This window comes from Panulirus ornatus, chromosome 59, assembly GCF_036320965.1.
Source record: "Panulirus ornatus isolate Po-2019 chromosome 59, ASM3632096v1, whole genome shotgun sequence".
Taxonomy (NCBI): Eukaryota; Metazoa; Arthropoda; class Malacostraca; order Decapoda; family Palinuridae; genus Panulirus; species Panulirus ornatus.
In genome coordinates, this window is record NC_092282.1 from 24,056,069 (window position 1) to 24,082,754 (window position 26,686).

At 38.6% G+C, this 26,686-nt stretch overlaps 1 protein-coding gene across 12 annotated transcripts in view; it reads left to right on the forward strand.

Annotated features, from left to right (window-relative positions):
* The window catches only part of Atf-2 (Activating transcription factor-2), a 99,072-nt gene that overhangs the window by 57,735 nt on the left and 14,651 nt on the right, over positions 1-26,686 (forward strand). For 11 of the 12 annotated variants that reach the window (XM_071696441.1, XM_071696437.1, XM_071696447.1 and 8 more), the window contains exons 2-10: positions 5,142-5,342; positions 8,013-8,124; positions 13,538-13,671; positions 15,778-15,995; positions 17,287-17,424; positions 21,358-21,522; positions 24,611-24,770; positions 25,580-25,714; positions 25,910-26,034. In XM_071696441.1, coding sequence (XP_071552542.1) covers positions 5,292-5,342; positions 8,013-8,124; positions 13,538-13,671; positions 15,778-15,995; positions 17,287-17,424; positions 21,358-21,522; positions 24,611-24,770; positions 25,580-25,714; positions 25,910-26,034 — 1,238 coding nt within the window. In that variant the 5' untranslated portion in view covers positions 5,142-5,291. Of the gene's footprint in view, positions 1-3,166; positions 3,255-5,141; positions 5,343-8,012; positions 8,125-13,537; positions 13,672-15,777; positions 15,996-17,286; positions 17,425-21,357; positions 21,523-24,610; positions 24,771-25,579; positions 25,715-25,909; positions 26,035-26,686 lie in introns of all 12 variants that reach the window. The other variant, XM_071696439.1, reaches the window with a different exon arrangement.

Sequence of the window (26,686 nt, forward strand, 5' to 3'; positions counted from 1 at the left end):
CTCTACGCAAAGGAAATGTGAAGACTTCTCCTCTTCCTTTGAATAAGTCCTTTAGTCTTTGGCAAAAGATACCTCATCAATTTTTTTCGTTCTTTCTTTTCTTCCCTTTTCCCGTTCAGAAGGAACCATAGCTGTGTCTCCTACTCACTAAGCCACTTTCTTTTTCTCCCATTTGTTCCTGTAGCTCATCTCTTGATGACTCCTACACTCCAACGTCTGCTGTCACACCACTTATTCTGTGTTGCTTCCCGTATAATGTCTTCGTTAAATCCGTGTAGCACTCTCATGTTTCGAGACAGGCTAGGTGTATGTATGTCACTGCAGCCCTCCTTGTGCTCTGAAGGAGTCTGCTTCTCAAGTTGGCGCTTGTGCTGTTGCTCATGTGTTCCTCCTCTGCTTGATAATCAATTTTTTTTCATTCTCGAAGACGTGCATTGATACCACCTGTCATAAAGCTGGTTCACCATTCGAACTGTTGTTATGTTCCTTTTATTTCTATATGTTAGTAACTTACGATCACCAGCATGGTTAGCACAAGGCCAGGTCAAGAAGTGATAAACCATTCCTGTTGTACTGTTGTCTGGTCCTCCAGTATGAGAAACTTTTACGTCTTAACCTTAGATACTCGGAAAGGTATGGCATCTGCGTCTCGTCTCCTATCTCCCCACTTGGCCCGAAAATTCATATTAGGAGGAGTTTCTCTCTCTCTCTCTCTCTCTCTCTCTCTCTCTCTCTCTCTCTCTCTCTCTCTCTCTCTCTCTCTCTCTCTCTCCAGCTGCCCCTTCCATGATGGTCATGACCCCCTGTGTAAAGGACTTGAGTGTATATGTGCCACACACCATCGCCCGTAGGATTTTCACATTTTGTGGTTATTACCTTTAATTATTTATATATATCGCGCCAGGGAGGACTCCATGATCATGCTTACCTCCGTATCCCAAGATCGCTACAAGTTACAGTGTGGAAATCAAATTAAAATAGACGAAATTGATGTTAGTATTAACTGTATTATTATCCTTACTGTATATTGACTTGCCTGTCTCTCAGTGTACTTCATGAGATCCATATTTCAGAAACCGTATCGTTAACATGTGATTGTATAACTGCTATTCTTTCATAATTTGTTTGAGTGACATTTGGTGCGACAAAAACGGCGTGTTTCAATCAAGGTTCACTCAGGTCGTAGGCTAGCCTGCTATAACCCCCAGGTCGTGCTCTCGTATTCAAGAGCGTATCGTCGTTCTCATATCGTACTGTCGTGCTCAGGGGGTCATGACCATCATGGAAGAGGCAGCTGGAGAGAGAGAGAGAGAGAGAGAGAGAGAGAGAGAGAGCAGGGTCTGTGGCATCAGCCAGTTGGTGAGGTACAGCTTGACTGATCCCTTACCCAAAGCCTAGGACGCACTGGGTGCTGTGAGAGTAGGAATCTAAACCATTTGTAAGTGAATATGGTAACCATATAAAGGTAGAGCCTCAAGGGAGGCAGGAAATAAAACAGTGTCACCCATTCTTCAAGAAATGATGGATTTACCCGTTTAAATAAGGGAGATGACAAGAATTAGGGAAAGTATAAAACTGTAAAGAGATTTGCTTAGTAGATGTTGCATGACGTGTACTAATATGTTTAAGAGGCGGCAAGCTGGTAGCTAACTTGATGCCTAGAGTTACCGTCATATCTGTAAAAGAAAGAGGGAGATTGAGAAGTAACATAATGGCGAAGAGAAGCTAAAAAAGAGAGAGAAGTTGAGATGGCAAATAACTTTTAATTGTGTTATATCGAGGAAGGGGTTGACGAATATCCAATTGTTCGTCTCTTATAACTCTTCCATTCAGAGACTTGTACAGGGGGATAGATAGCTATAAGGATCATAATATCTTTATATATATAAATCTTGCATTGACCCAGGTACAGTTGTAGCAATACTGCAACTCCGTAGTGTATCCATTCAGCCGCCAACAGGTTCGAATTCTTCCATGGAGGACATTTTTCCATGTAAAAGCAGAATTCAAGCCTACTATTTGATATATATGCTGTATAATCTTATGAGAACCTGCAACTTGCCAAGCTTCACATGACATATTCTTTGGCCGTGATTGACTAAAATTTATATAGAGTGTGTTTGAGTTAATTCTTGAAGAAGGATATTTTACATGATATCACTTAAAATACGAGATGTATAGTTATTCATAATTATCAGAAACATATTTTAAATTGAGAATACTCTTGCAAAGAGAAAATTGTCATGTAACAAGACATGAGGTAAATGAAAACAGTCGAAATGAACAAGCTCTAAGAGAAGATTTATCTTAACAAGCAACCGTTGTCGTTCTTAGAAAATGTTTATGAGAAAATTTATCCTAACAAGGAAACGCTTTCGTTCTTAGAAAATTGATTATTTAGTAGATAACCAGAAAGTAAGTCGTAAGAGTGGCAACATACTTCATAGATTTAAGGTTTACTGGCTTAAATTACGCAAGTTGAAATATAGAGAAAATACACATTGATCATTATATTTATAATTATCGATATAGTTTGCTATTGTCCAACTAGATTTACCTTTGTAAGAGTCAGCACATGGGAGAACCATACCAGTTTGAACTTATTAAAATGAATGTCCTTGTCTTTCCCTTTCAGAAAACCTGGCGAAAATGTCTCTTTAAGGTTTTATCTCTGTGTGTAGGCCTGCGTGCGGGACAGTGTCATTATCAAACTTTAACGGACATCAAGAGGACTCCTGAAAAACGCTAGAATTCCGAGAAGGAATTATCGACCTTAAGTATTACATACCACCAGGCAAATTGCATTTGTTTCATAGCATTATAGACCTGATTCATGATGGTATTGGCATGAAAGTTAGCGTATACTTATTCTTATAGTGTTCTCTACGTTTATGTTGAAATCAGAAACTTACCAAGAGTTATTTTCACTTATTTATATAATACAAATGTGTTCTTAAAGTAGGTTTTACGTATTTATTATAAGTGAAAATATTTCGGCACATGGTTTCCCGGGTTAGACTGAGGCGGCAGGTAAACAAAGCTCCGCTTACGTCATCAAAATTCAAGAGTAAATAGTGGTGTTGTGGTGAAAGATTCTCGTGTTTTTAGCAGAGACGATAAGATAACTCACCACGATAACTTTCTTTTTCGTCTTTCCCGTTTGTAGCTTAGTTGATGAGTCCCAGATCGTGAAAGTCCCGTCGTTATGGCATGATATGGGCGCGAAGAGCTGGGCACCAAGTGAAGGCAGTATGGTGAGATTGATAAAGTTGCCATTTATTTCCCTTTCTCTCTCTATCTACGGTCATTTCTCCATTCTTAACTCCATGGGATGACTCAGGGTCACACAACCTTAAAAGATCGCTGTATGTATACAGCTAGAATCTATGAGTATGTTTGGTATGGGTAAATGTGTACAACAATTTATTCTCTCTTTGCCCCACCTTATTGATAAGAGATTTTGGAAAACATTGTCATAGAGCAAGAAAACTGATGATAAGGTTTCGAAATATCAAGAGGAGAATTATTTCCACGTCCAGTATGCGCCCCCCACTCTTTTCTCCAAGAGTGTTTAATGGACGCAATAAGTGTGGGCTTTGTTGTAGTAAACCTAACGCACTCCTTGAAAACATGAGGTAGAAATCTAGTTTAGTTCCGCGTCGCCAGTAGCAGTGGATATTGAGTCATTTGTGTTTGCAGTGTTAGTGCATTGTTTAGAGAATAGTAGTTGTGGAGCATGATTTGAAGCATTATGTTTTACTGAGTGATATCATATAAGGCAAAAGTAGTGAGGGTGATGTATGTCAGGGAAAATTGTGGCATGAATTAATGGAAAAGCAGGAAAGGTATTTGTAATAAGTCAACAGCACCTATGAAAAATTCACCTTAACTCATCTTGTAGGTAGATATCATTGTAGAAATGTATCAACTTTATACATCTGCTGCTAGGGATCACATGGCTTCGCCTGTCTGTTGTATTTGTTGATATTTCACAGCATTCATGTCTTGTTCAATCATGGATGTGATTTATATTTAGATTAGAATTATCTAGATGAGTTATGTGAAGTTCTCATTTGGTTCTGTTTTGCTTTTGTTATGACCTTCTTTAGTAACAACAACCTCTCATTTTCCTTATGCATATAAACTTCACCACTATCACTTTATTCAGTATCATTTGATAAGATATAAATCTATAAATCTTGCAACACTACTGTTATTGTATTAAATAAACACTGCATTAGCTTTGCAGAACAATATCACTTAACATCCAAGGTTGGTTGTGATGCAGAATTGAGATAAGACTTACTGAACCTAACATCCTTGCTCTTATTCACATTTACTCTCAACTTTCTCCTTTTACACACTTTTCCAAACTCAGTCACCAACTTCTACAGTTTCTGACTCAAATCAGCTACCAGAGCTGTATCATTGGTGAACAGCAACTGACTCACTTCCCAGGCCCTCTCATCACCAACAGATTGCATGCTCACCCGTTTCTCCAAAACTCTTGCATTTATCTCCCTAACCTTCCCATCCATGAGCAAATTACAGTCGTGGGAAGATCACACACCCCTGCTGCAGACTGACCTTCACTGGGAAATAATCCCTCTCCTCTCTTCCTGCTCGTAAACATGCCTTACATCCTTTTCACTGCTTCTAGCAGCTTACTTCCCACACCATATACTCTTAAAACCTCCTATAAAGCATCTCTATCAACCCTATCATATGCCTTCTCTAGATTCATAAATACTACATACAAATCCATCTGTTTTTCTAAGTATTTCTCACACATTCATCAAAGCAAACACCTGATCCTATACTGCATACAAATCCATCTGTTTTTCTAAGTATTTCTCAACATTCATCAAAGCAAACACCTGATCCTTACATCCTTAACCACTTCTGAAACCACACTGCTCTTCCCCAATCTGATGCTCTGTACATGCCTTCACCCTCTCAATCCATACCCTCCCATATAATTTCCCAGGAATACTCAACAGACTTATGCCTCTGTAGTTTGAAAACTCACCTTTATCCCCTTTGCCTTTGTACAATGGCACTATGCATGCATTCCATCATTTGCTGTTTGTTTTCCATGCCATTCATTAACTTCCAGTAATATGATGTAATCCTTCTTTCAGAGGCCTCAAGGGCACCACGCTGGCAGGGTATTGGCGATTTTTAAGATCCAGTTGGGCCACGCAGGCTCCCAACATTAGTGGTCCAAGTCCTGCATACAACCATCATATATCTCAGAGGAGTGCCCTAATTGGACGCTAGTCCTGTTAGCAATGGGAGAAGTTGATAAACCTTTTGGATGTCCTCAGCCTGGCTGTGGTATGGTAAGTGTGGGATTCTATGTGGGGTAATTGTTACAAGGTAATATATTCACCTTTTACATGTAGACATATAGTGGTATAAGCATCACAAAAAAATTAGTCTTTGTATAGTGGTATAAGCATCATAAAAAAATTAGTCTACATAGAGTGGTATAAGCATCACAAAAATGCTTACTCTGTTAGAGTTTACATTTTCCAAATAGTGTCTGTAATATTCTCTTTTCTTAAAGTTCAGATTCCTTTTCATCAGAGATCAAAATGTTCAGGTACTTCATGGAAAAAGTAATCTATTTGCAAGAAGTGGGCAGTATGAGACATTTAATTGATGTTTTTTGTTTTCTTTCATCTGTCTTTGCATAAATTGGATTTTTTTTAGAAATTATAGTGTTGTAACTCAAGATGCATCATAAAAAGGACATTGCATGAAAAGTAAGTCAGTTTGAAAAAATGAGTATAGATTTATGTAAGAAAGAATATTCATGAGTGAACAGAAAATGTAAAATTATGTTACACGGATAACCTACCAAACTGATATCATTTTTAATGTCTCATCTTGGAGAACCAATTTGCTCATGATATTTCCACTAATTTGTTTTTTCTACTCTTTCAGTAATTTCTTATATATATCTATTTTATAAGAAGAGTTTCTTCTTATTTCAACATCAGCACAGCAGCTGCATACTTTATAGATATTGAATCTCCTAACTTGGATGTCATTCAGATTAAAATCAGTTTTTGAATACACCTATTTTTCTCTTATCACCTTTTGCTCTCCAGATTCTGTAAGCCATATGATATAGTTCAGCTTTGTAAAACCTGCCATGGAACTGGAATAACTTTACATCTGTAGAACAGTAGCTACATAATTTTACTGAAGTTGGATCTTATTCCTGTAGATGCTCTATAACTCATGGCTTCACCTCCTCCTCCTAATGCCCCTTATAGATGAAAAGTCATCATTTATTTTCCTAGGAAAGATTTCTGCCTGTGGTGCCTCTGTCTCTGCTAATTATGTAGAAGAATTTGTATTTGTTGGAATGGAGGCCCACATCCATGCTTCCCCAATGATTGTCTTTCAGTTTATGGTTCAGTCATTTGTAGGCCCTTTCAAGCAGGGTTTATGATATAACAAACTGGAAGAGTCTTATCCTAGAAGCAGTGCTCAGTTATTTGTGAGGCAGAGCATTACTTCATCCAAAGGAAGAGTAATTGCTTTTTTCTTGCTCAGATGGGCTTTTCTGGTCTTTGGTCAAAAGTATTGTGAACAGCTGCTGTCAGTTTACCTTTCTTTGTTTTTCCATACTGATGAGACAATATATGATGATATCTCTTGCTGATAAAGTTACTGTTTTTGGTTCTTTTTTATTATTTTGCTTTGGATTACTTAGACATAACCGTACATCATGATGCACTTCTTACTGATTCTCTGTCTCATGCTATAAACATTCTTTGTACAGTCTAAAAGCATTTCTCTCTTTAAACACAAGCAAGGAATATGAATTGTATGACATCTCTTTTCATGTTTTGAAGATTGTTTCTGGCCCTGTGCTTGTGCTCTCTATCCTGTTTCACCTTTTTATAAAACTGCAGTTCTTTCTTCTTCTTCTTCTTCTTCTTCTTCTTCTTCTTCTTCTTCTTCTTCTTCTTCTTCTTCTTCTTTTGAAACATGCACTGGTATATACCATTCCAATTTAGCCTTTCCCTATCATCCTGTTTATATACATATACACCAAGCTTTCAGTCTCCACAGTTCTCATTTCCATAAGTATCTTGAATCTGCTTCAAGTCTCTCACTACCAGTATGGTTACTGCAAGACAAAGTCCTTATGTTACTAATGCTTGGTCATCCTTTCAGAAAAACCTGGGAAATTTCATTAGTCTTTGATATCTCAGAAACTTTTGATAGGACATGGGTTGGGGCATCTGATCTGTAATCTCTGCTTTTAATTCTCCTCTTCTCTCTTCTTTTATATCTAGTTTTCGTTTTGGTTTGTTGGTATCCATACATGGCAGTGGAGCAACCTCCTCTTCATTACCTGTCAAGGGTGGTGCCTTTTAGGGTTCTGCCCTGTCTTTTAACCTCTTCTTCCTTTTCATTAGTGAACATCTTTTCAGCAAATAACCCAAATACTTATACAGTGATGAATCATGTCTTCTTTGCTCCACTTCTCCCAATCCTGCTCAGTTTCTCATGCTTGATCTAATACTTGTTTTGTTACAATTGCATATTTAAACCTCAAGACCTCAAAGAGGATAGGATTTACCAGTGGGATAGACATAACCCAATTAAGTTGAATGCTTCTAAAACTCAATTTTCCCTTATTTAGTAATTCTAAGATTTCTCATAACTTGTCTAGTTCCTTTGATGGCTCTCATATTCCACCACTTATTTCTATAAACAGACTTTGTGTCACAATAGCTAAATTTGCATCTAAAGATATGGGAGTCTCATTTGGCAAAAACAGATAACATGATACTTGCTAGTGTATAACAAGGTCATCTTGTTTAACCATCAGGGTAGACAATATGCCTGCTAAATGTTTCTTAAGGGAGACCTTATAATCTTTAGACCTGATAAAAACTAATGCAGAAATGTATTTCAAAACTGACCCAAAATTATTGTCGTATTGAATGAAAAAAGAGAAAACTATGTCTGGAATCATTATTTTCTAGAGTTTTACCAATGAGGATCACTTGACTGTGCACCGTCGACATCACGAGATGCAGCTTACAGTTAATGGAGACCATCACACATCATCTCTAGTCAAGCATGGATTCATTATTGGTAAGAGGCATTAAAAGATGTAAATGAAGATCATTTCTTTTTTTATGAAGCAGTCAAGATAAACCATGTAATTATGCTTTGTGGGGCGCATTTGGATGGTAGTTGTGAGCTTTAATACTTTATTTATGAGTACAAAAGAGATGACTAAGTGAGGTTGTTGTTGTTCTGTTTGTGATACACTCACTTGGGTTGGAGAAGCAATTACATACTGTATAAAAAGAATTAGATTTAGATATCAGAATTTGGCACCCAAAACTTGTTTCAGGTAATGACTGGTTTGTGATGGCTAAACAAGACAGTAACAGAATAGGAGTGCTAGAATTGAGCATTCCTCCTCTTTTCCAGCTTGTGGGTATAGGACCCATAGTTTTTCAAAATATATTCAAATAATAGTTACATACCACTGTATCAATAAGCTTCAATGTCTAAGCTACATTTTTTCCAATTTCACTATTTTCTTGTCAAAGCACCATGTATGAAAACTATCACTCCAGTAACACAACTATAAACATTTACTTCCCCTTTAAAAAAAGTTCTGGGGAAGTCTGTCTCGATACACTGCGGGACACTCTACCACCTGGCGAGGTTTGTGTTGCAATGGTTCTTGATTCACAAATTGATGAGAACTACTATTGACGTTTGTGTAAATAAATTAAACATTTCCTTTTTCCTTAGCCAGAGGTTGAACCATTATGTGACATTCATTTTTTCATTTCATTTCAAGCTAGAAGTTTCAGTTTTCTAAATTGTTTCTTACATTTTTCATATATATATATATATATGTATGTGTGTGTGTGTGTGTGTGTATGTGCGTGTGTGTGTGTATGTGTATATATATATGTATATTATCCCTGGGGATAGGGGTGAATGAATACTTCCCACGCATTCCTCGCGTGTCGTAGAAAGCGACTAGAGGGGACAGGAGCGGGGGGCCAGAAATCCTCCCCTCCTTGTATTTTTTTTAACTTTCTAAAATGGGAAACAGAAGAAGGAGTCACGCGGGGAGTGCTCATCCTCCTCGAAGGCTCAGATTGGGGTGCCTAAATGTGTGGATGTAAGCAAGATGTGAAAAAAGGAGAGATAGGTAGTATGTTTGAGGAAAGAACCTGGAAGTTTTGGCTCTGAGTGAAACGAAGCTCAAGGGTAAAGGGGAAGAGTGGTTTGGGAATGTCTTGGGAGTAAAGTCAGGGGTTAGTGAGAGGACAAGAGCAAGGTGGGTTGATTAGAAAGGGTAGTGAGTGGTGGGATGAAGAAGTAAGAGTATTAGTGAAAGAGAAGAGAGAGGCATTTGGACGATTTTTGCAGGGAAAAAATGCAATTGATTGGGAGACGTATAAAAGAAAGAGACAGGAGGTCAAGAGAAAGGTGCAAGAGGTGAAAAAAAGGGCAAATGAGAGTTGGGGTGAGAGAGTATCATTAAATAGAATGTAAGAAAGTAAATTCTCGATTAATATGGGTAAAACTGAAAGTTAATGGAGAGAGATGGGTGATTATTGGTGCATATGCACCTGGGCATGAGAAGAAAGATCATGAGAGGCAAGTGTTTTGGGAGCAGCTGAATGAGTGTGTTAGTGGTTTTGATGCACGAGACCGGGTTATAGTGTTGGGTGATTTGAATGCAAAGGTGAGTAATGTGGCAGTTGAGGGAATAATTGGTATACATGGGGTGTTCAGTGTTGTAAATGGAAATGGTGAAGAGCTTGTAGATTTATGTGCGGAAAAAGGACTGATGATTGGGAATACCTGGTTTAAAAAGCGAGATATACATAAGTATACTTATGTAAGTAGGAGAGATGGCCAAAGAGCGTTATTGGATTACGTGTTAATTGACAGGCGCGCGAAAGAGAGACTTTTGGATGTTAATGTGCTGAGAGGTGCAACTGGAGGGATGTCTGATCATTATCTTGTGGAGGCTAAGGTGAAGATTTGTATGGGTTTTCAGAAAAGAAGAGTGAATGTTGGGGTGAAGAGGGTGGTGAGAGTAAGTGAGCTTGGGAAGGAGACTTGTGTGAGGAAGTACCAGGAGAGACTGAGTACAGAATGGAAAATGGTGAGAACAATGGAAGTAAGGGGAGTGGGGGAGGAATGGGATGTATTTAGGGAATCAGTGATGGATTGCGCAAAAGATGCTTGTGGCATGAGAAGAGTGGGAGGTGGGTTGATTAGAAAGGGTAGTGAGTGGTGGGATGAAGAAGTAAGAGTATTAGTGAAAGAGAAGGGAGAGGCATTTGGACGATTTTTGCAGGGAAAAAATGCAATTGAGTGGGAGACGTATAAAAGAAAGAGACAGGAGGTCAAGAGAAAGGTGCAAGAGGTGAAAAAAAGGGCAAATGAGAGTTGGGGTGAGAGAGTATCATTAAATTTTAGGGAGAATAAAAAGATGTTCTGGAAGGAGGTAAATAAAGTGCGTAAGACAAGGGAGCAAATGGGAACTTCAGTGAAGGGCGCAAATGGGGAGGTGATAACAAGTAGTGGTGATGTGAGAAGGAGATGGAGTGAGTATTTTGAAGGTTTGTTGAATGTGTTTGATGATAGAGTGGCAGATATAGGGTGTTTTGGTCGAGGTGGTGTGCAAAGTGCGAGGGTTAGGGAAAATGATTTGGTAAACAGAGAAGAGGTAGTAAAAGCTTTGCGGAAGATGAAAGCCGCAAGGCAGCAGGTTTGGATGGTATTGCAGTGGAATTTATTAAAAAAGGGGGTGACTGTATTGTTGACTGGTTGGTAAGGTTATTTAATGTATGTATGACTCATGGTGAGGTGCCTGAGGATTGGTGGAATGTGTGCATAGTGCCGTTGTACAAAGGCAAAGGGGATAAGAGTGAGTGCTCAAATTACAGAGGTATAAGTTTGTTGAGTATTCCTGGCAAATTATATGGGAGGGTATTGATTGAGAGGGTGAAGGCATGTACAGAGCATCAGATTGGGGAAGAGCAGTGTGGTTTCAGAAGTGGTAGAGGATGTGTGGATCAGGTGTTTGCTTTGAAAAATGTATGTGAGAAATACTTAGAAAAGCAAATGGATTTGTATGTAGCATTTATGGATTTGGAGAAGGCATATGATAGAGTTGATAGAGATGCTCTGTGGAAGGTATTAAGAATATATGGTGTGGGAGGCAAGTTGTTAGAAGCAGTGAAAAGTTTTTATCGAGGATGTAAGGCATGTGTACGTGTAGGAAGAGAGGAAAGTGATTGGTTCTCAGTGAATGTAGGTTTGCGGCAGGGGTGTGTGATGTCTCCATGGTTGTTTAATTTGTTTATGGATGGGGTTGTTAGGGAGGTGAATGCAAGAGTTTTGGAAAGAGGGGCAAGTATGAAGTCTGTTGGGGATGAGAGAGCTTGGGAAGTGAGTCAGTTGTTGTTCGCTGATGATACAGCACTGGTGGCTGATTCATGTGAGAAACTGCAGAAGCTGGTGACTGAGTTTGGTAAAGTGTGTGAAAGAAGAAAGTTAAGAGTAAATGTAAATAAGAGCAAGGTTATTAGGTACAGTAGGGTTGAGGGTCAAGTCAATTGGGATGTGAGTTTGAATGGAGAAAAACTGGAGGAAGTGAAGTGTTTTAGATATCTGGGAGTGGATCTGGCAGCGGATGGAACCATGGAAGCGGAAGTGGATCATAGGGTGGGGGAGGGGGCGAAAATTGTGGGAGCCTTGAAGAATGTGTGGAAGTCGAGAACATTATCTTGGAAAGCAAAAATGGGTATGTTTGAAGGAATAGTGGTTCCAACAATGTTGTATGGTTGCGAGGCGTGGACTAGGATAGAGTTGTGCGCAGGAGGATGGATGTGCTGGAAATGAGATGTTTGAGGACAATGTGTGGTGTGAGGTGGTTTGATCGAGTAAGTAACGTAAGGGTAAGAGAGATGTGTGGAAATAAAAAGAGCGTGGTTGAGAGAGCAGAAGAGGGTGTTTTGAAATGGTTTGGTCACATGGAGAGAATGAGTGAGGAAAGATTGACCAAGAGGATATATGTGTCGGAGGTGGAGGGAACGAGGAGAAGAGGGAGACCAAATTGGAGGTGGAAAGATGGAGTGAAAAAGATTTTGTGTGATCGGGGCCTGAACATGCAGGAGGGTGAAAGGAGGGCAAGGAATAGAGTGAATTGGAGCGATGTGGTATACCGGGGTTGACGTGCTGTCAGTGGATTGAATCAAGGCATGTGAAGCGTCTGGGGTAAACCATGGAAAGCTGTGTAGGTATGTATATTTGCGTGTGTGGACGTAGGTATATACATGTGTATGGGGTGGGTTGGGCCATTTCTTTCGTCTGTTTCCTTGCACTACCTCGCAAACGTGGGAGACAGCGGCAAAGAAAAAAAAAAAAAGTTACATGCCTGTATTTTCTTGATATACCTCATGTTGATGGGAATGGAGTTATAGAGGTACGATAGATAAGATTTCTAGATATGCAAACATCAGTAGCATCACACGCTTGATAACTGTACCAGAATGTGTAACTTGTAGGTGGGTGTGTGAGATCTTTCTAGGTTTCACCTATGAAGTTTAAAGGTATATGAACTGGCTGGTTGTTAATCATGAAACTCTAGGGCCCCTTTATGGGGCTCTTGCTGCTGAGGGAGGTACAGGTACTTTGGTACAGGAAGATCCTCAGTGACACTGCCCTTTCTTTCTGCAGATGATGACACAGCCTTGTCGAAGCTGACCTTTCACTTGTGGTGCTTTCACTTGCAGATAGAATATGGGTATACCTTGGGTGGCTGTTGTTATAGAAATTGTCTTATTTGGATAGGTAGGTAGTATATGGTAAGCAGCCACCGACCTGTGAGATATATTACCAGTACTACCTGCTTTGTATTGGCAGGGTTGGTGATGGCTACATATTGAGCCAGCACTTCAGTGGTTGTCAAGTTGCACAACTCTGACCCAGGTAGCTGTCTTTTTTGTCTGCCTCATCCATATCTGGACTGCTGGTATTCTGTCCACATATGTACAATCTCTCCATGTCACTTGACAACACACACACTTAATTCACACAAGTCATTCTTCTTAGCTCTAGATTTTTCTTGCACTGAGCACTCTTTACTAGCCCTGCCTCTTGACAAAATGGTAGGAGCAGTAGATAGAAGTAGGTAGGAACATTAGACAGGAGCATTAGGTAGAAGGTTGGAATATTAGATGGGAGCAGTAGGTAAAAGTAATTGTTTGGAACATTAGGTAGATACAAGTAGTAATAGTTGGTAGGAACATTAGGTAGTAGCTTCGGAAAACACTGCATTAGAGATAGGGTACTTAGGGAATAAGATAACTTTTGATATGCTGATGATACTTGTGTTCCATCATTCCTTGACCTAAAGATACAAAGCATTGATCATCCTCAGCACATGTATTTAAGGTCTTTTGAAAACAGTGAAAAGAAAGTCAGTTGTTATTTTTATTAATGCAGTTGCATTTTCCAGACCAGACACCAACTCCAACAAGGTTTCTGCGGCAGTGTGATGAAGTGGGGCTCTTCCAGGAAATAAGTCTTAATCCATTTGATGAACAGTTCAGAAGAGCATCACTTCTCAGGTCACATCACTCTATCACAGAGGTATTAAAGCATCTTTTTAATGTGTATTACAGGTATCTTATTTTTATGAAGAAATGGATCATACAATTATCTCCTTCAAAAACCTCACCACTTTATATCATTCCTCATTTTGAGGTCTTCTTAAACAGAATTTTATCATTACTTTGTCATATACATTTACCTAAGCAGTGAATAGTTAATACCTATTATTCTATATAATTTTCACCACCTATACAGTATATGATGGTACAGTCTCTCCTTTCTTTTAAGACCTTTTGAAATCCCATGCTTATTCTTAGTTTTTGTGTATTAAAAGAACTTGCACCACTTCACGATATCATCATCTCCACCGATGCCTGTTTGGTTCTTTCTTGTAATTTCTTGTATCTCTGCTCATAACTCTCTCCCTAGATATTGCTTCATCTGGTATTGTGTTTCACCTTAGATCTTGCCTCTTGCTTTTCCGTGGTATATGTCTTACCCTCTCTTGCTTCACCCGAGGCCTTTCCTCATCCTGAGTCTTCCTGAAACTTATCATAGAGATCCCATTCTCTGATTTCCGCATAGTAACTGCTACATCCTCTTAATTGATCTAGCACAAAGATATGCAAGGCATTTATAGAGGGAGTCACAACATTAAAACACAAATGTTGTTCTTTTAAGTTTGTCTTTCCCGTATTTATCCTCTCTTTTTCAAAACACTTATGGTTTCTGGACTGTAAAAGACTTAAGGCTCACACCTGTGATCAATCAATGAATGTTGTTTATAGTTCATTTTGCCTCTCTGTTGATGCCATATGCCTGGACAGGCAGCTGTAAGGTTGGTGATTCCGGTGGATGAGCATCTGTTGGTTTCATTTGTTTTTATGGTGGTCATGAATACATGTTGTATTGGGAGATGAAACAGTTCTTAGATACCTTACCAAGGATCTCTGTCAGATGCTTGAAAGACTCTGTCTAGGGCAGAGAAATGGGCTTTCATTCTTCAAGACCTACATTAACTCAAAGACTCTAAAAGAACCACTGTATCTTTTTTCTTACAGTACTGAGCACTCTTCCTTCTATCAGATTTGTACCATGTTAATATTAGTAGTTGGTAAGCAGCCAGTGACTAGGGAAGTATATTACCAGTACTAAACAACTGGGTATCGGGAGGGTTAGTGACAGCTGCATAGTGAGCCAGAACCTCAGTGGTTATCAAGTTACAGTCCCCTGATCCAGGTAGCTGTCTTTTCTTTCTGCCTCACCCACACATGGCATGCTGTCATTCTGTCTACAAACAGACAATCTTTCCTTGTCATACATAATACAACAACACTAACGCAGCTCATTCTTTGTACCTCTAGATTTTCCTGCGGTGAGCACTGTGCGCTAGCCCTACCTTTTGGCAAAATGTAAGGAGCTTTAGATACAAACAGTAGGTAGGAACAACTAGGCAGGAGCATTAGGTGGAAACATGGGTAGTAGTAGTAGGTAGGAACATTAGGGAGGATTATTAGATATGAGTGCTCAGTAGGAACATTAGGTGGAAGCCTCTGCAAATGCTGTGCTAGAGTTGCCCTCTGCCAGTGGCTTATTAAGGATGAGGCACTAAAGGCTAAGAAGCAGCACTGGAGTTCACCAGTTATGGAGACTTTTGCTGTGGCCACCTCCTTGAGGGATTTCCAGTTGGGAACAGGTGTCAGAGATACCACGTTCATTAACCTTCATTGCGAAATATCTGAACTTTACTTATATATTCACCATTGAAACAAGATACATTGAAACTTCCTTTCTTACAGAAATTTGAATTGTTTTTCATATGATTTGTAGCAATTCTTCCCATGTTTTGCCTTCTTTTCATGTGAAATTGGTTGCAGCTTGCTTTCACAATTCCTAGGTAAGGCATAAAACTGTTTTCTGTATAGTGTTCTTCTGAATAATGATATACCTGTTTTGGAACTCTTTCATATTTATTTATTAGTAATACTTAGTCAATGTCTCCCGTGTTAGCTAGGTAGCGCAAGGAGACAGACAAAAGAATGGCCCAACCCACCCACATACACTCTTATATACAGTTTTTAGTAGTGTTCATGGATTTTGAATGATTATGGTTGCATCATAATGATTTTTATTCTCCCAACTCAGCCTCTTGGAGGAAATGCAGGAGAAAGCCTTGACACACCTAGAGTACTCCCACCTGTTGATTCTGATGAAACGATTTCTTCCACATCACGAGATGATGTCAATGTTACTTCTGCCATGGTCACATCCACATCCACCCTCACCACATGCAGTGTTGCTGCGCCATCTCATCCACAAACTGCTACATCATCTTGCTGCACTCCACCACAGCCTTCTGCCAGGTAAGAAGGAAACCATGATTGTAAATAGTTGATATAGCTGGATAAAGTTAGATGAAATGAAAAATGGAACAGACAGAACAGTAGATATAGCAACAAATAATTTTTTTTTTTTTTTTTTTTTTTTTTTTCAAACTATTCGCCATTTCCCGCGTTAGTGAGGTAGCGTTAAGAACAGAGGACTGGGCCTTTTTTGGAATATCCTCACCTGGCCCCCTCTGTTCCTTCTTTTGGAAAATTAAAAAAAAAAAAAAAACGAGAGGGGAGGATTTCCAGCCCCCCGCTCCCTCCCCTTTTAGTCGCCTTCTACGACACGCAGGGAATACGTGGGAAGTATTCTTAATCCCCTATCCCCAGGGATAAGCAACAAATAATACAAGATAAAATAACTTAGTAGGTCTCACTTCATCAGGTTTCTCATGTTGTCCTTCATTTCCCTCACCAACTTATAAATATCATAGATGTTTCTCTTGATAATTTGATTCACCCAAAAATCTATGAACATAATATCATTGGGGTCACTGTTTACTCAAGACCCTCAAGTACACAGTTGTGCACTTATAATGGTTATAGAAGTGCTGAGGGCAAAAATTTTGTCACATTATGGCCTTGGAAGAGACATGTATAAGCTATTGTTCTGTCTCTGACGCCTCTTCCCACTGGAACTCCCTCAAGGGGTTGGCCACGGAAATAGAGTTTCCATAACTGGTGGACTACGGTTCCACTTCTTAGTCTTTAGTGCCTCAACCTTAACAGGCCATTGACAGACTGTAGCTCTAGTGCATGTTTACAGAGGTTCCTACCTAATGTTCCTACTGACTACTACTACCTAATATGTCTGTAATAAGTCAGCTGAATATTTAAAGAGGTAGGATTTGTTGGCACATTAATTGATGTTGGCCACTATTTCCTTAGAGGACATCCAATGATGGTGGCTCATGTTCAAGTTTTAATCCACCCCGTGTGAATGGGATTATAGCCAATAATTACAGAAAAGATGAGCTTTACAGCAAAATGATTATTCTGTACTTTGACATTTATGAGACCACAGACTGTCTCCTTAGATCTTTATGTTATAGTATGAAATCTGGAAGATTCAGAAGAAAACGAAGAACTTTCACCAACAAAATAGTCAGATCCGATACATTGAAGGTACAAAGAACTAACTTCAGACCCTTTACACTTAGTAGCTTTTATTGGTTATCATGATAAATCATAATTGCCTGGAATGTAATTAAAAGGTATGCTGTTCAAGGTTTTCTTTAATTGCTCTTATATTGTTTTGATATTTCAGAGTGGTTGAAGTTGATGGAGAACCAGACAAGGAAGAAGGTGCATCTAGGCACCTTTTTCTTAATGTATCTTCAGCAGCTGAGGCAGGACAACAGTCAGGCTCTGTGATCTCTACACCCACACCTGTCATCACTGCAGGGTTAGTTGTATCTTTTATCTTTCCATTATATCATGTAAGTCAAGTAATTGACAATATTTGCATGTTTAAGCAGACGTACTAAATTCCTTTGATGCTGGACAAAGGAAGTAATCAAAGGCTGAGATCTGCACAAAGCATTTAATGATTTTAGTATGTTATGAATGTAAATGTATATCCCTGGGGATTGGGGAGAAAGAATACTTCCCACGTATTCCCTGTGTCATAGAAGGTGACTAAAAGGGGAAGGAGTTGGGGGTTGGAAATCCTTCCCTCCAATTTTTACTTTTACAAAAGAAGGAACAGAGAAGGGTGCCAAGTGAGGATTTTCCCTCTTAGGATCAGTCCTCTGTTCTTAACGGTACCTCACTAATCTGGGAAATGGCGAATATGTATGGCAAAAAATTCATGTTTTTCTTTTCCTTCATTCATTTGTGCTGTTTCCTCTTGGGTGGGGTAGCATTGGGAATGGATGAAGGTGAGCAAGTATGAATATGTACATGTGTTTATATGGGTATATATGTACGTGAATATTGCTAGTTAATGAGAAAAGAGAGGCGTTTGAGTGGTTCTTACAAGAAAGGATTGCAAATGACTGGGAGATGTATAAGAGAAAGTGGCAGGAGGTCAAGATGAAGGCTCAGGGGTTGAAAAAGAAGGCAAATGAGAGCTTGGGTGAGAGAATATGATTAAACTTTAGAGAGAATAGAAAGATGTTTTGGAAGGAGACAAATAATGTGCAAAAGACAAGAGAACAAATAGGGACATTAGTGAAGGGAGGAAAAAGGGAAGTGATAACAGCTAGTGAGGGAGTGAGTATTTTGAAGGATTGTTAGTCTGAAGGTAATTTATGCAATGTTTTTGATAATTTTGCACATGAAACAAAGTTTGTGTAACACTGAACCATCAGAAATCTAAGGAGTCACAACCTCAGCTACCCATGTGGACAATCTGTGGTTGTTTGGCTTCTTCATTCTTGACTCTAAATTTATGTGCTACTGATAAGCAGTCATTTTATTACATTTATTCTCACATAATTATTCAACATTAAAAGAATATGAGATACCATTAACACATTGAAAAAATAATGTGTTTTGGATAACTAAGCAGCACAGTAGCATCAGTAGAATACCTGTATCATTTGTTAAACAGTAACAACAACAAACAACTGCAGGTTTTCAGTTTCCACTTACTATGCTGTGTTTTGATTAAAAGGTCACAGTACGCTGCATTTTATTTTTTAGGTCTTATTTGAGATATAAAAATAGATAGGCATTTAATTTATGATAATTACAGATCGCTGTAAATGTAATGAAAACTACATGAGAAAAATTTCAACACAGTAATGTTGCTGGTCATATTATACTCAAACATGGCATTTTAGGTGGAGATGAAATTCACATTTCACATGTGAATAGTATTTTGCACTTACCAAAAAAAGACTTGATCACTGCCTACAAAGGAAGGTAAATGCAGCAACAAATACTAGAACTACATATGGCATGAGACATTTTAGGGGGAGGGTATATCACTGTTGTCATCATCATGAGAAGGAAATTCAGAAGTTGAGGGATCAGGAAGTGGGTCCTCTAGGGATGAGGAGGCATTCTGATGGATGGTTTTTTTTAAATGTTTCCTCAAGAGACATCTGCCTCATTAACAGTGGTTTTTTGTCTTAGAAGCCTCTTTCTGATTTCTTATTCTGTTATGAATGCATATACTCTAGTCCTTCAATAAGTCCATCACACATTTTCACCATGTCATCTATAAGCACTTTTTCTGCAGTGTTAACAAAGTCATCTTCATTGTTTCTTTTATCACGATCACCTTAATTCAGAACCATTTCAGCTATTTCATTTTGGTCAGTGATTGAACAACTAGAACCTCATTATCTGCAGGCCTTTTTGACATTTTCAACATCTTTGCATCGCAGAGCAGAGAATAAGTGGGAAATACAGTGAGTAATGCGCGTTAGTGTGGCGGTGGGTGATGATGTTTTTTAACAAACTGGTGCCAACATGGGCAAGTGAGGTCAGGTATGGAATTCCACTTGGAACGTCATGTCGCTGCTCAAAAAGTTTTGGATTTTGGAGCATTTCAGATTTTCTGATTAGGTATGCTTAACCTATATGTGCACGTGAGTGGATGGGTCTTTCTTTGTCTGTTTCCTGGTGCTACCTCGCTAACACAAGAAACTACGACAAATAGAGTAAATGAATAATAGACGTGTATGTGTATGAATATGTGTATGTGTGAATGTAAGTGGATTTGCCTTTCTTCGTTTGTTTCTTGGCATTAACGTGGGAAACGGTGATCAAGTATTTAAAAAATTTTATTTTAAGAAATTGACCCATCCAGAAACTCCTCAAACTTTCCTATGGCAGTTGCTTACTACTTGGTAATCCATAAATACACCTCAGTCCCCTTGTCCTTTATATGAATGTTTTACATTCCTTCTCCCAGTTCCTTTTTCAGGGATTTTTTCACCTTCAGAGAGAGCTCTCTAAACACCAGTAAATGAGGACTTGCTCACATGATAGTTAAAACAGTGTTTTCCCTCAAATAGGGTACACTGACTAGGCTTTTATCCTCTTAGACTATCAAGATATGCATACATCTAGCTGATGTTGTTCATATAGACCTAGACCTCATAGTCATACAGCAGATCACTTAAGAGACCATTCATCAGAGGGTCATATTGTTGTGGAATACAACAGTTGCTTAGAAATTATAGATTTGTACCTCTCTCTTCCAGCATTGGCTTCCTTGAAGAATAAGTTTTTCAAACGTCCTTCCTCCACAGAGCTTGCAGCATATCGATGGTGTGAAGGACAGTGTTGTCAGACTTGAAAGTGGGGACAGGATACTTTTTCATTTCTTCTATTGGTGATATTCTTGTTCACATAACATTGAAATTTGATTAATGACCCTCTTCATTTTTTGAAACTGTAATTTCCTTGAATCAGTATAGTATTTCCATTCCTGTTTCTATTTTATTGTTCACCAGTTTTCTTGAATATCTTTACATGCATCCTCCCTTTTGATGCTCTGATTTTTCAGTGCATATTCACACTATACCAAGACCAGTGTTCTACATATTTTCAATCTTTATACCATCCTTGAAACAGTGTCATTATCCTATTTGTGACCTGTAATTATTCCCATTACACTTTATTTTGCTTCATTATTTCTTTTTTCCCTGTGTTGTAAAATTATGAAGACGACAACTGATGTTTTCACATGCTTGTTTTTTTCCAATGAAAGTAGTACAGTATCTGTTCCACATGCTTGATGGCTCAAGCAGCAGACTAAATTCTTCAGTAAATGTTTTGGGATTTCTTGTTTGGTTTCGACATTTGAGAGTCTGGACTTGGCGAACAACAGAAATATTGTGAAATGCATCTGTGGTGTAGACAGATGGATTAGTAGTTAAGTCATACCGTTGTTTTTAAACTGCACATCAAGGTTTGCCTAGTGCCCCAAAACCTTCTTTTTTGTTGTTGTTGTTATTGTGGATGAGTTGAATGTTATTTCGTTTGGGTTAATAATTTAGAAACTTCTGATAAAGAAAATGCAATACTGAAATAAGTTTTTTTTTTTTTTTTTTCAAAAGAAGGAACAGAGAATTGGGCCAGGTGAGGGTATTCCCTCAAAGGCCCAGTCCTCTGTTCTTAACGCTACCTCGCTAATGCGGGAAATGGTGAATAGTTTGAAAGAAAGAAAGAAAAAGAAATAAGTTTTAAAGTGTATTTTCCTTCTGTACTTTTAAATTCATTTTGAAGCAAGATGTATACCTGCTACATTTTAAATCTTTTTAAAAGTTTTTCATTTATTCATATCCTCTGCAAAGAAATAAATTTCCTTTTATGATAAAAATGTTGTTATAAAAAGTGAAACTTTGAAGTCCTGCTATTGAAGATAATTACTGTTTTACAGGCCATCTGTGACCCAGTCCCTTGGCGTTGTCGATGTAGGTGTCACGAATGGGAATGTGAAGGTTGGTGGGGTGCCGCAGTCTTCTCCCCTTCAGCCAGCCCTCTGTGCTGCTCATAGCAGTGTGCCTCCATCTCCTAGTGCCACCGTCCTTCAGCTACTTCTTAGGTCTGTTATGAAAATGTTAGAAATTAATGTATACTAGTTATCTTGCTTCCTTTTGTTGGTATTCAGGGAAATACATATTTTTTTATGTGAAAGATATGCACTCGATTATCTTGCATATTTTTTGCTTAAAACATTCAGTGATTATTCAGATAATACTGTTTGTTAGCCAGAATCCATCCCTGTAAACAAAGTATCTAATTGAAGTATTATGTTGTTTACTTGAATAAAAAGCCTAAAAATAAGCTCTCCAAGTGAATATAGAAAATGTTATGATAAAATTATATCAAGCATGTTGGTTAAGTATGTATACATTGAAATGTATTGATATGTATATGTGCGAGTGTGGGCGTTTATGTATATACATGTGTATATGGATGGGTTGGGCCATTCTTTCGTCTGTTTCCTTGCGCTACCTTGCTAATGCGGGAGACGGCGTTTAAGTATGATAAATAAATGAATGTTGGTTAAGACTAATGAATCAGGATGACATCATATAATCATGTTGTATGTGCATTCATAAGGTAGATATTTTTATTGTGACAAATCTCTTGCCTCTTTTTCTTTCTTTTGATTTCTCTCTGCTTAATACATTCTTAGTAGTCTATCCTTTTGTAGCATGTGTGGATATACCATGGACCTGACAGCTTGTTTATTCTATTTCTCGTTTTGCATGGTCTGTTTAAACCTCTTTTGCCTGTTAACTGTCTTATAGATTATCTACACCAACCTCTCATATGTACAAAGGAATACACGGGAATTCAAACAGGAACAGGTCACTGGGTCCTTTCAAGGCGGTTTGTGATCGTGGACAATATCAGAAACTTCTGGAATAGTGTGGGAAAAGTTAGAAGGCATACAGATGATGCAAAGGGAATAATTTGTGAATTTGGATTCAGATGATTCAGAGGGAATAACTTGCAAATTGTCTTTTTGACTATGGAGGCTGAAATGATAAAAGTCATGGACTTGAAGCAAAATATTTATCAAGGCTCTTCTTAAATGTAACTATGGTACTGCTTTCAATCAATCTACTTGGCAAACTGTTCCATCTGTTATTGTTATTATTATGATATAACCCTAAGACCCATTTTCCAGGGGCTCTTGCAGCTTTAAAGCTGCATTGCCTTCAGTAGCAGGAAAAAGGTGGACTTCTTTGAAGTGAAATCTTTGTTGAGACTACTCACTTTTGTCAACTAACAATGATACAGCCTTGCTGAAGATAGTAGTTGGTAGGCAGCAACTGACCAGGGAGGTATATTACCAGTACTACCCACCTTGGTATCAGAAGGGTTCGTGAAGGCTGCTTACAGAGCCAGCTCTTCAGTATTTTTTGAGTTGGACTCTTCTATCCTAAGTAGCTGTCTTTTCTTTGTTCCCCACTCACACATGGACTGCTACCATTCCATCTACAAACATACAATCTTTCCTTGTCACACATAGCACTTGACAACACTTAACACTCGACTCACTTTTCACAACTAGAATTTCCTGCATTGAGGGTGAACACTATTCTCTAGCCCTGCCTTTTGGCAAAGTGGTAATAGCAGTAGATAGAAGTAGTCGGTAGGAAGATTAGACAGGAACATTAGGTAGAAGTAGTTGGTAGGAACATTTAGGTGGGAGCATTGAGTACAAGTATTAGGTGGGAACATTAGGCAAGAATATTAGGTAGAATTAGTTTGTAGGAATATAATGTAGGGGCCTTTGGAAACACCACAGGAGTTACCTTCTGTCAGTGGTCTGTTAAGGGTGAGACATGAGATGCTAAGAAGGAACACTGGAGTTCACTAGTTATGGAGACTCTTTTGCCATGGTCTTCCCCTTGAGGGAGTTCCCAAATGGAACAGACATCTGAAATGTAGTTAGAAGGAAAGGTAGACTTTTCTCTCACAATGTAATCACGATTAGACAGAGTCTGGAAACATCTCTCTTTCACATCATACATGCAATCCATACAATATCAGTAAACTTTTTTTTTCATAGAACACACTCCTAAGATTCCTTCACTGAATGGAATACAGACAGCATGGACTCCTGTAGTGTTGCAGTTAGCATTCCTGACCATGATGCATTCATGGGCTGCCCAGGGTTGAGTGCATAGGTTCAAATCCTAGTTGTGGCAGTTGGTCCACAGTCAACCCAGCTGTTCATTCACCTCTCTGCAACACGAACATTGATTTTGTTGTCCCCTTTGCCTTTATACAAGAGCATTATGCATAATTCTGCCAATCATTATGTGCCTCACCTTGGGTCATGCAACACTGAAATCCCTTTTTTTGTGAAACAGTGTAAGGTTGAGTTGAGAGGAAGGAAATCAGGTCTTCTTCGTCTGTGGTACTCAATGAAGATCAGGCAGCCTTTGTAGATTTATTACAAAAAAACGTGTACGTACATCTGTAGTCCTCTGGGCTATAGTCTTATGACACACTATGACACACTTTAGTGAACAGTGTGTCCCCTCAGGTCACACTGACAGGGGTTATATGGGAGTCTGTTAACACCCATTCAACAACATGTTCAAATAACAGATCAGCTCTTACGTGTTCAAACATCCTGATTAACAGTAGCCCGTGGGAACAGTGAGCCTGTGGGAACATGCATCTAACTCTATGTAACTCACAGTAAAATAATAACGAATAGCTAATGAAAAATTGATGGTAGTGTGCGTGAGTCTTACAACAGTTTCATCATGATCCACTCTTGCTATTTCGCCACACTTCGTCTCATTGTGATTTAATAGGAATTGATTGTTATATATATCTGTTTAATCTCATTTTTTGACATTACCAGACTTCTGCTTGTTGTTTTGCCATGAATGAAAAGTCACCTTTGGCAAGTTTGTATCATTAGAATACAATCTCATCAGCGAACTTTCACTTCAAAGAAGTCCAACTTTTCCCCTGCTGCTGATGTGAATGCAGTCTTGGAGCTGCAGAACCCCTTGGACAAGGGGTTCTGGGATTGTTTGATAAGGATTCTGATTTTTATAAAATGTATTTATGTTTGAATATTGCATTTTAAAAGCTGTAAGAGATTTTGAAACAAAAAAAATTCCCATAGATTTTATTGAAGTAAATGTCTGTTTTAGGTTACCCAATGGTCAAGCCATCCCAGTTGAAATTCCAGCAACTCCAGTTGTATCCTCATCCAGTTCAAGTGCAACTTCAAGTGGGACAGTCTCTACTGTTGCTAGTTCACCACCTCATTCCATAGACAGTAGAGCACCCCAACAATCACTTGCTAAAATGGTAAGAAATTACACCTTATGTAAAAGACTTTTTCAGAACTTTTCTCAGTTCAGTGGATTGAACCAGGGCATGTGAAGCATCTGGGGTAAACCATGGAAAGTTCTGTGGGGCCTGGATGTGGAAAGGAAGCTGTGGTTTCGGTGCATTATTACATTATAGCTAGAGACTGAGTGTGAACGAATGGGGCTTTTGTTGTCTTTTCCTAGCGCTACCTCGCACACATGAGGGGGGAGGGGGTTGTTATTTCATGTGTGGCAAGGTGGTGATGGGAATGAATAAAGGCAGACAGTATGAATTTTGTACATGTGTATATATGTATATGTCTGTGTGTGTATATATATGTATACTTTGAGATGTATAGGTATGTATATTTGCGTGTGTGGACGTGTATGTGTTTACATGTGTATGTGGGTGGGTTGGGCCATTCTTTCGTCTGTTTCCTTGTGCTACCTCGCTAACGCAGGAGACTGCGACAAAGCAAAATAAATAGATAAATAATAACTTTGTATGTGCCATCCTTTGCTGAATGTGTCATCTGAAAAGGTGGATAAGCCTAGCTGGATGACTCAATGACAGACCTGAAGGGGGATGGCATTTTACCGTCATCCCTGTTTCTTTATCTGTTTGCCATGATGTTTTATTGGTTAGTGTTGGGTTATTGATTCCTTAGTGGTTATGAAATCAGAAGTGTCTTGCTTGTAGCTATTTTTTTCTGAATTATAATTTATCCTCTTGCCATTTATGACAGATTTCTCAATTCATCTGTGACTGAGTGCAAATATATCTTACAATCAGCAAGTTCTTTTCAGAAGTTAAAGCAAGCCTTGGCCTCCAGTAGTACTGCAGCCCGGCCAGGCTGTAGTAAGATATCTCGAGCGAATACAGCTGATCGCATTGCTGAGATGACCCGATCTCGTAATTTCAGTGGTACCAGTAGTACTGAGGTCAGTTGCTATTGTGAAGCATTGAAAGTTGTGTATGTTATATAATGGTATGATTTAAGGGATATATATCATATAGATATGTGTATTGCAAGCTTTGTGTGCTTAATAATATTAGCTGTTGATGCCTGATATTGTATTTGCTGTAGATCAGTGAAGAGTATAGACCAAGTTTTTTCTTTTCTTCTTTATCGATAGGGTGAAGGTGAAGAAGATAGTACAAATGGCAGTAGTAATACTGTGAAAGGGGAGCGAAAGCGGCGCCATTCTTCAGATAATGAGGATCCAGTGGAGAAGCGGAAAAAATTCTTAGAAAGAAACAGGTGTGACATACTTCTGGTTTTGGCCTTGTTTCTAGTTTTGGAGCTTTCAGACAGCATCCTATAGTTTTCTAAATTTTGTCTTATTTTGTGTCCAGCACTCCGCCCATTTGATTTTGTCAAATGCAAGCTCCTTCATGTATTGTTGTAACTATATTTTTGCATATGCTTAACACTGTATTTTTTCCCTGTTTTTGCAGTTCCTATGCTTGTAGGGGTCCATTCCTTAAACTTTCTTTGCTATTATACACAGCTTTTTAAATTTTTGTTTTCTGTGTGCATTTATATTATCACCAAGACAGTTCTATTCATCCATGATTCTTTAACTGAAGAAGTGCTTCATATCTGTGCAAATGTATTTCTTGCTAAGTGTCTCTGTGACATCTCATTAATTTTTCTTTGGTGAATTCAGAAAACTGTTTTCTCAGAGTTGCCTTCTTTATTCAGAAATTTAGAAGTTGCAGTTATATTTTTCTATACTGGCAGATTCATAGCTGCATGAGACAGTATTTGAGATGTCAGAATGTGAGATATAGGTTGGATTTGCCTTATCAGTGCCCAGAAAGTCTTTTTAATCCTGGTGGTAGTTGAGAACCATTGACTTGATTATGAAGGTGAAGAGTTCGTCTTGGGAATGAAGACACACTTCCTGATC